This window comes from Triticum urartu, chromosome 4A (genome assembly GCF_056163025.1).
Source record: "Triticum urartu cultivar PI428250 chromosome 4A, HENAU_Tu73, whole genome shotgun sequence".
Classification (NCBI taxonomy): Eukaryota; Viridiplantae; Streptophyta; class Magnoliopsida; order Poales; family Poaceae; genus Triticum; species Triticum urartu.
This window is the reverse complement of record NC_141876.1, coordinates 428,304,076-428,313,250: the sequence shown is the minus strand read 5'-3', so window position 1 is coordinate 428,313,250 and position 9,175 is coordinate 428,304,076. Positions and strand designations below refer to the sequence as shown.

At 46.3% G+C, this 9,175-nt stretch overlaps 2 protein-coding genes across 2 annotated transcripts; one reads left to right on the top strand and one right to left on the bottom strand.

The window, feature by feature from the left end:
- The first annotated feature begins 1,157 nt into the window (after nucleotides 1-1,157).
- On the top strand, nucleotides 1,158-4,378 carry UBC32 (ubiquitin-conjugating enzyme 32). The gene is made up of 5 exons (XM_048715205.2): nucleotides 1,158-1,376; nucleotides 1,733-1,864; nucleotides 1,972-2,056; nucleotides 3,481-3,644; nucleotides 3,728-4,378. The coding sequence occupies exons 1-5, from the start codon at nucleotides 1,263-1,265 to the stop codon at nucleotides 4,142-4,144; spliced, it is 912 nt and encodes a 303-aa protein (XP_048571162.1). The 5' UTR covers nucleotides 1,158-1,262; the 3' UTR covers nucleotides 4,145-4,378.
- A 550-nt stretch (nucleotides 4,379-4,928) lies between these two features.
- On the bottom strand, nucleotides 4,929-9,157 carry CLPP5 (nuclear encoded CLP protease 5). Its single transcript, XM_048715206.2, has 9 exons — nucleotides 8,954-9,157; nucleotides 8,782-8,877; nucleotides 8,416-8,536; nucleotides 8,235-8,327; nucleotides 6,511-6,556; nucleotides 6,364-6,436; nucleotides 5,700-5,734; nucleotides 5,520-5,608; nucleotides 4,929-5,325 (listed from the first exon to the last, which is right to left on the bottom strand). The coding sequence occupies exons 1-9, from the start codon at nucleotides 9,049-9,051 to the stop codon at nucleotides 5,128-5,130; spliced, it is 849 nt and encodes a 282-aa protein (XP_048571163.1). The 5' UTR covers nucleotides 9,052-9,157; the 3' UTR covers nucleotides 4,929-5,127.
- Between the last annotated feature and the right edge of the window lie 18 nt (nucleotides 9,158-9,175).

The window sequence follows — 9,175 nt, the reverse complement described above, 5'->3', positions numbered from 1 at the left end:
TCTTGGACCTGGCCGGAGATGTTGGTTGGCTGCAGTTCCTCATGCAGGCTGGGAGTGGAGTGTGGCTGTGGTTTCGCTGCCAGGCGTTTGGTCCTTGGTGCTCAGCTTTGCAGCTACATCGGCAAGTGTTGTGGTGGCGGCGGTGTGAGGCTTCTTGGACAATGTTGTCAATTCCTTGAGGTGGGGTGTCAGGCGACGCGCGGATGAAAATCTTGCACGGCTTCTGTCGAGCCGGCGACGGTGGCACCTGTGGATGTCATTCCCTCCTTGGAGGCGTCGCCTAGCGTGGTCACCTTGTCCTTTGCGCTCCTGGAGTTGGTGGAGGTCTCCGGGCGAAAGCCTCGATTCGATTTTTGGATTGGCACAATGGCGGCGTCCTCGACGTCATTCCTCTGTTGGGAGCATGGTGTTTGGAGACAAGGTTGAGTCCTCGTTGCTCTCCTCCGGTGTTTGTTGTGGTCCTATTTTGATCCTCAGCGGCGCTATGCACATCCGCCGTCGGTGTGTCCAAGACGGTGCCTTCTCGGAGCGGACCGAGTCTTGCCATTCATCTGTCACTTCCTTTAAGGCGTTAAGGATGGATAGTGCGTTGACAAGAGAATCTTTGCGAAAGTTGTTGGTCTTCGGAGGTGTCCGAGGTCGGTCGAGACGCGGTGCTTTGTGTCACTTTAGGATAGGCTCTTTTACGTTGTAGCTTGCTCGACGGTGTTTTTTCCTCTTTGGTTTGGTTGGTTGTGATGTTCATGCTACACTCGTAACTCGTTGTTTGCATCGAGTGATAGCTTTTTTTAATTGAAATTTTGTCTTCTATAAAACTATGCTCTCGAATAAAAAAATGACCGAAAAGAAAACCGAGTACAAAGATTTTCGCCTTCCACTTCGAGGCCATCGATGAGCCTCTCTCTCTCAGCCTCCAACCAGCATTCTCTCTCAAAAAAAACCCTCCAACCAGCATAGGAAGGTTCCTTTTAACCCACTCACCCACGCCGCAAGCACCAATAGAGACGCGCCACGTGAGCCCATCCACATCACCTCCCAACTCAACCTCACCGACAAGTGGGCCTAATCTATTCACCAGTCCCACGAGACAGGGACACGTCGACCCGCTCCATTAATTCCTCCGCCACACGCGCTTCCCAATTCCTTCCAGCCCCCCCCCCCCCCCCCCCCCCCTCTCTCTCCTCCCTACAATTCACAATTCGAAGGCGCATCCTTGCCCCGGTAAGCGGCGGCGAGTCTACAGGTTTCCTGGGGCGGAGGCGATGGCAGCCACAGGCAAGTTCAACCGGAGTAACCCGGCGGTGAAGCGGATCCTGCAGGAGGTGAAGGAGATGCAGTCTAATCCTTCCCCTGATTTCATGGCCCTGCCCCTCGAGGTTTCAATCCCGATCCCTTCTCCTGCCTTTACCTTGAGTTTTATCCGATCTCGTCTTTTAGGTCTTAATCGATTATCAGTTCGATGGCGTTGATTTTAATGGCGTTTCCGTGGTGCGGAAATTTAGACGTGTCTGTATTTTCTTCTAGATCTCATTGCATTACGTGTAATTATTGTAGTCTGATCATCAACATTATCTATCCTTTGTAGCGGCAGATATTCCTTAGATATCCTTTGTAGACATCCCGAGCAACTGAGTGTGCATGAAATTGTTATAGGTTATTAGGCTTAACTTATTGCCGCAATTTGGTTGACATTGATAGCCTCATATGATTTACAATGCCTCTGTCCGAGCAGGAGGACATTTTTGAGTGGCAATTTGCTATCCTGGGGCCCCGAGACAGCGAATTTGAGGGAGGAATCTACCATGGACGGATCCAGTTGCCCTCAGACTACCCGTTCAAGCCACCATCCTTCATGCTGCTCACGGTCTGAAATTGCTGTGTCCTAATTTCCCTGTCTCAGTTCAGCATATGCTTTTTGTGAGCTGTTGATAAATCTTGCTTTGTCTTCTCCCCTTTATCTATATGCTGCAGCCAAGTGGAAGATTCGAGATTCAGAAGAAGATATGTTTGAGCATTTCCAATTACCACCCCGAGCACTGGCAGCCATCGTGGAGTGGTGAGTGCTCATTTGTTTGTAAAATGGCTGCTCAAGGAAGCTCTTAAATAAAGTACAACTCAAATACAGTTAGTTTGTTTTACAGCATGTTTTAAATGCTGTTATAATGTCATATAAGAGGCATCCGGCATGTGCTTTTTAATGTAACAGTTGCCTTTTTCATCTTCTTATTCATTGGTTATCTAAAGCATGACTATGTGTAGTAGTGAGTATATAAAGAAGTTAGTTGCTATGATAAGCCCTGGCATCCCTTGAACTTAAAACAAGAACCGGATATATTCCAAATATCCGCCAGTTAATCGCTACTCGGACCCCTTCTTGATATGGAAAGGCCCTATTCGCGCCATTAACTGGCTGGGCCAGTTAACTGATAGGCACTTTTTTGGCCCAAAACTGCTGCTATTGCTGGACATTTATCATTTGTATATCTAGTAATAGTATGTACTGATGTAAGAGGAGAGGAGTTTACATCTGTAGATGCGGCCGCTGTGCCGTGCTGATGCTGGGCATCTCCCCTATGTAGATCTAGTAATTGTATGTACTGATGTGCACATCTATCTAATTTAGAGCACACCTTAATGCTTTTGTTTTAAATTTGCAGGCTTATAACACTTTCCCGTGCTACATTAATGTGCATAGTAGCATATTTATCCATTTAGTACATTGCATGTTGCTATGTAGCCTGGGATATATAGATATGGCCCCAGTTAACCTACCGATAAATTCAGTTAATAGGGTGATTTGCCGATTTATTCCTACTCAGCACCCAACCCATATGGTACCAGTTACCGATATCATGAACATTGCGGATATTGCATGCTATCATATGTACCTTTATATGATGGACATCATCTCGTAGTATATACACTATAAAGTAGTATATATTACATACACTGTATGACCATGATGCCAAGGAGATGGTTCTTTGTGTAATTGCCCTGTGGTATGGTATTTAGCGCTATAATAAGCCAAAGGAGGAACATATTCATCCTCATATGTCATGATACTTATTTGTTGTGAAGCAAGCAATCTTGGGTCTACTTATCACTGAACCACCTTGATTGTTACAACCAACATCTGACTTGTAAGATTAGATTGCAAGCATGTCTCCCAAAATATCTATGTTCTTAGTTTGTTCACATTTTGTCAGGGAAGGAATTATGTCTTCATTTATTGTCTAGTCTTGACTCCAAAGCAGGTTAAATGATTACTAATTTTACATATAGGAATTCACCATTATTCCTTCCGGAGGATCTTATCACCATATCTGTGAACTGATAAATTACTATTTTTCTTGATTTATCCCAATTTTGTTTCCTTGGTTGTTAAAAGTGTGTTATATAATTATATGTGTCTTCTTTTCCTTTTCCTTTTTCTTGTTCATATGATGTATACACATCTGAGCCAAACTATTCGTGTTGCAGTACGCACAGCACTAGTAGCATTGATTGCTTTCATGCCAACAAATCCTGGTGGCGCATTGGGTTCACTGGACTACAAGAAGGAAGATAGACGAGCACTCGCTATCAAATCACGTGAAACACCACCAAAATTCGGCTCCCCAGAACGCCAAAGTGTAATTGATGAGGTAAAATTCCCAACACACTTTGAAGAACTTCTTAAATACGCCCCATTCTGTTTCTTTGACACAAAGAACTGTTGCAAACACAGATCCATGAGCAAATGCTCAGTAAAGCTCCACCTGTTCCACAACTGCTAACTGGCTCTGAAGAGGAGACTAACAAGACCGCACCCGACACTTCTGGCGAACCTGCTGTCAAGGCAGCAGAAGGTGTCAACACTTCTGGCTCCAGCTCTGGTTCTGCGAATACTGACCTTCCAAAGCCTGATTCGGAGTCAGAAGTTGCAGAAAACATTGTGGGAGCTCAGTCCGATGTAATCCCCAGGGATAGCGGTCCAAGAGTTGTTGCAGCACCGCAGAACCCTGTCGTCACAATCCAGAAGCCAAAGCATGACAGATTGTTGACGTTGGCTGCATTTGGGCTGACTCTTGCTATCATGGCTCTTGTGATAAAGAAGTTCTTTAAAATCAACGGCCTGGCTGGTTACATTGAGGGCAAGTTTTAGGTAGGTTTGTGCATAAGTGGATGATATAAGAGGAGCGCCTGCATTATGCGTCTGTGCGGCTATGTTATCCTTACCATATCTTATATAAACCCCCTAAGAAATGTAAATGGTTGTTGTCTAGCTATAGATGAAGTTGGAAGTGAGATGGTGGTACTACCCGTACCCTACTGTATGTAGCACTGATGGAATACATGATATTTCATTATATGTGTGCGTGTGTGCCTTAAGTTGTAACCTTTGTTCTGGATGAAAGGGCCTCTTGGTTATCTGCAAATAATTGCTGAATTTCTTCAGGAAAATATAAGCAACTGAACATGACAAGTGATTCGTTCATTAATAAAAAAAATTAGGGAGCGCTTTCGCCGCAGAATTAGGAAAAGCGTAGCATTTGCTGATGGCTTCTCCAAACCAGAAGAGATAACGCTGGGCAGATGACAGTTTTGGACTTGGATCCATTTGTTTGCTTGATGCCTGGTAAGCGAACTTGTGGCACAGGTGGGAAAAGTAATTGCCGTAGAACTTATCTGGCAGGGGAAGTTCATACTGGCTAGATCAAGCAGAAGATGTGTGACCCTATTACAGGAAATACGGTGAAGGAACATACATGATACATCACGTTGCCTGACGAGTCTTTGAGGCTCAAAACTGGCTGCTTTGCTGTGCGGTGAGTTTATCATAAACAGTAGTGTGCTTCAAGAATAGTTGGATCCGCACAAAACCTTAAGTCTCACCCCATATCAAACAAAAATTTGTGTCCAAGCAGAGGGCCCTAACAAAAACAACGTCGACTCACGTGCAAACATCTTACCGCAAACGATGAACATTCTAGTAGTGCATCTGTTCCGTACAACCTGTGAAAGCTTCAGAACGTGAAATTACAAAAGCATCTAGCCAGACTAAGGAAAACAGCGTGGTACAAACACAGCTCCAGAAGATCACAACAAAAATGCTTGGAGCGGCATAGATTTTGTGCACGGCATGGCTTAACTGGAAGCTGGAAGTGGTTGCAGCGCTTTAAGAGGGTTCACGATTACTCCATCAATAAGGCCATACTCCTTCGCCTCCTTCGCGCTCATGAAGAAGTCACGGTCAGTATCTACATTGATCTTATCCAGGGGCTGCCCAGTGTGGTATGCTAGGTATCCGTTCAAGTTGGCCTTGTGGTGCAGCATCTCATTGGCCTGACGGAAATGCAATTCATGATTAAAAGGACTGGCAAAGCAACAATATGCCTTGCTGCTTAGCCAAAAGAGTGGCTTGCTGGTGCTCAAAACTAAGTAAGCAGCAAAGGATGTATGGGAAAATAAAGATCTCCATCACGCAGATGCTGTCCTGGTCTAAAATTAGCAGACATAGTTTCACTTTGGTAATTCACCTGGATCTCAAGGTCGGTCTCTTGTCCTTGGGCTCCTCCAAGAGGCTGATGGATCATTATTCTTGAGTTAGGTAAGCTGTACCTCTTCCCTGCATTACATACACACAGTGAAGCACGAAGGTCAGTCTAGCTGTAGACTACATCTAGTACTGTAACAGTGTAAGCAGTCACTCATATTACCTTTCGTCCCACCGCTAAGTAGAAAAGCACCCATACTGAAAATGGAAATAGAAAAAGAAAGTGTAAGAATCAATGTCACATAACACACAATAATAAAGTAAACAAAAAACATTCCACGGATGGATACGACCTAAATACTGCAAAAGGTAAATTTGCAGAGTGAGAAAACCTCAACAATGAGAAATGCACAATGAAGCAGCTCTCTCGTATTTTGCCATCCTTGACAGATTTTACGATCATACAATTTGAAAATCTAATCATCTTAATTAAGGACATATGATATAAAATGCACTCATGCAAAAAAAATTTGCTATCTAGAATTACAAAAATACCAACATTTTACTTGCAGCAATAAAGATAGACTCATCAATCCAAAATCCTACACTGGGCAGGTTATACTGAATAAACATGCATCAATGATTTAAGAATTAAGATGCATAACAAAAATTCAAAAGAAAAAAAAAAACTGGGCAGGCTGAATAGCCGGAGACAGGTACTTGTTTCAAAAGGTGAAATCCAGAAAAATGGAACAGAATCCCTAGTTTTAATAATCAAAACCCATTATAAAGATTATATGCAATGTGCAAACTATAAAGCATCCTACATCTGAACCAATCATCTATTTTCTAATAGACTAATTCAGAAAAATGTCAGTACTGAGTACCTTGCAGCAAGTCCGATACAAACTGTCGAAACATCAGGCCTGATATGCTTCATTGTATCAAATATGGCCATCCCTTAATAGAAACAAAATAAATTGATGTTATTAAGAAAGAATAAATTGATTACAAATATGAATGTGCGTTATTACCAGCTGTCACTGATCCTCCTGGAGAGTTCACATACATAATGATATCCTGCACAAAATTGACAAGAACCAATTATATCACCAAGTCTAAAGCCTGCCTAGGCAGCTCAAAACCTAAGCACTAAGATACGGCGGCAATACGAAAGCACCGGTAACAGTTTTAAGAAATAAATTCCAGTAGGAAAGATATCCAGATAAATTCCAGAGATTTTTCCGCCGCATTCCTTGAAAAGCAGAATGAAGCCTCTCTATTTTACAACATCAAGTAGTTTCCTTAAATAGAGGAAACACATCCAAGAACTAGAGTGCCACACTCTATTTTACATCCAGAAACAACTTGGCTTAATTTACAAGTTCCGCTGATGGTGCAAGAAGGCCCTATAATGTGTTGAAGCTAAAGCAGCAACATGCTATTACTTCCCTTGATAATGGATACGTATCAGCAATTCTAGAGTAAAGCTTCTGACCAGAAAACTACTGATCTAGGAATAAGAGCATCTCCAGCCGCGCCCCCAACAGGCCCTCCCCAGGCGATTTTTCCGCGCCGGCGCCCAAAAATCGGCCCAGTCGCGCCCCCGACCCCCAGGAGCCCGTTTTTCGCCGGTTTGGGCCGAAACTGGCGCCGGCGGACCCAGGCCGAACCCGGCGCGCTGGGGGGCGCCGGGGCGAGCGTTTTGGCACGAAAGAGGATGGGCCCGCCGAGTCAGCGAGACGGCGCTTCGTCGCCCTCATCGCCTCGGCCGGGAGCAGGTGTGCCACCAGCGCCGTGCGTACGCGTAGTTCCAGCCTTCCGAGGCCGGGCCATCCAGCGCCCCACCGCGTGTCAGCGACCCTGGCCAGGGCTGCAGCAGGAACGGCGGCGGCACAGGCGAGGCACGCGACGACGATGACAATGATGGCGACGGAGGCGACTACACCCGCTTCTACAGGCTTCTCGGCATGTAGACGACGGCGACGGCGACGGCGGTGGCGGCTAGGCATAGTTTGCATGTTTTCATGTTTTTTTGTACAAATTTCAATGAAGTTTCGCCGAGCTCGTGCCAAAATCGCCGAGTTTTCATATATTTGTACGGAACATCGCCGAACCCGGGGCGACCTATGGGCCGACGACTAGGGACAAAGTCGCCCCCACGCGCCAATCTAGCATCGGCTCGCCCCCAGGCGGCTCTTTTTCGGCGCCCTGGGGGCCGAACGGCTGGAGATGCTCTAAGAAACTGGCAGAAGGAAAAGAGATTCATTTGTCTGAATTTACCATCATCACAAGATCACAAGAATATATACTCAATTCCAGGCCTACCTAGGCAGCTCAAAACCTAAGCACTGTGATGTAGCAGCAATACAAAAGTACCAGTAACAGTTGATAACTCCAGCACCTTCGTCACATAGGTATTGACAAACCAGGGTCCAGAAAAATAGAACTGTTTCCTACGAAGTCAAGTGATATTCATTTAACAGAGGAAGCGCATCCAAGAACCACAGTGCCACTCTACTTAACCTGAAATAACAACTTCGAGCACAAATTCCACTTACGTGTAGTGTGAGGCCCTAGAATGTGCTTGAAGCTAAAGCAACACACTACATCCTTTGATAATTGATATACAGATCAGCAATTCCAAAGTAGGCTAGGATGAATAGATCATAACAAAGCTTCTGCCAAGATAGCTATTCATCTGGGACAGGAATTAGGAACTGCGCACAAGGAGAGAGTTTCATTTTTCGCAACTTACCTTGTTAGGATCAACGGCGTCCAGGTATAGCAGCTGCGCAACAATGACGTTGGCCATATCATCCTCCACAGGACCGCCGCATCGGATAATTCTCTGCAGCAGGACGCGCGCACATTACACTCGCAAAAAGGCCCTAAAGAGCAGATCAAACAATTGTGCACACAGTCCAGTATTCCCGTACGTGCTGAAAGAGCTGGCTGACGACGCTCTGGAACCGCTCCATTACCATGGGCGAGGGCCCGCGCTCCTGCCCCGCGGCCTCCACAGGGAAGTAGGGCGACCTAGGCATCAGCAAGTCGTCCCTGGCAGACACACACACACAGCGCCATCAGCACCCTTAGATCCCCAACTGAACCTCGTCCAGCGTACCAAACAGACGATGCGAAACTACAAGGCTTTCTGCCACGAAATTGATTTCATCCTTTTCGTTTTGGAACCGGGCTAGTCCCCATTCCATTGCTCGCAGAACGGAAATAGTACTACATAGTCGGAGTTTAACAGGATACAGGAAGCGCGAAAGAGAAGAAGCGAGTGGAATTGACTTCACCTGATCGACCAAATCCCGCGCCTGTGAGCAGCCCCGTGCAGTCCCACTCCGCCGCCGCCGGCAGAGGCGGCCACGGACCTAGCGCACCTCCGATTCCTGCGAGGCGGACATGGTTAGGGTAGAGTGGTTGGAACTGGAAAGCGGGGAGGAACAGTGCGGGAGAGATGGGAACCTGAGGAGCGGGAGGGATCTGGGGGGCGGATTGGGGCTGGGTTTGGGGCCAAGGAGAGGGGCGGTCAGAGAGGAGGAGGAGGCGGTGGAGGTCGCCATGGGCGGGGCGAGGAGAGAGCTCGCGGTGGGGGTTTTGGGCGGAGGGGGCTTTGGCTGCGCTTCTTATCCGGGAAGAGAGTGCTTAGAAGAAGGCAGTGAGACTGTCTGTGGGCGAAGAAGTGTG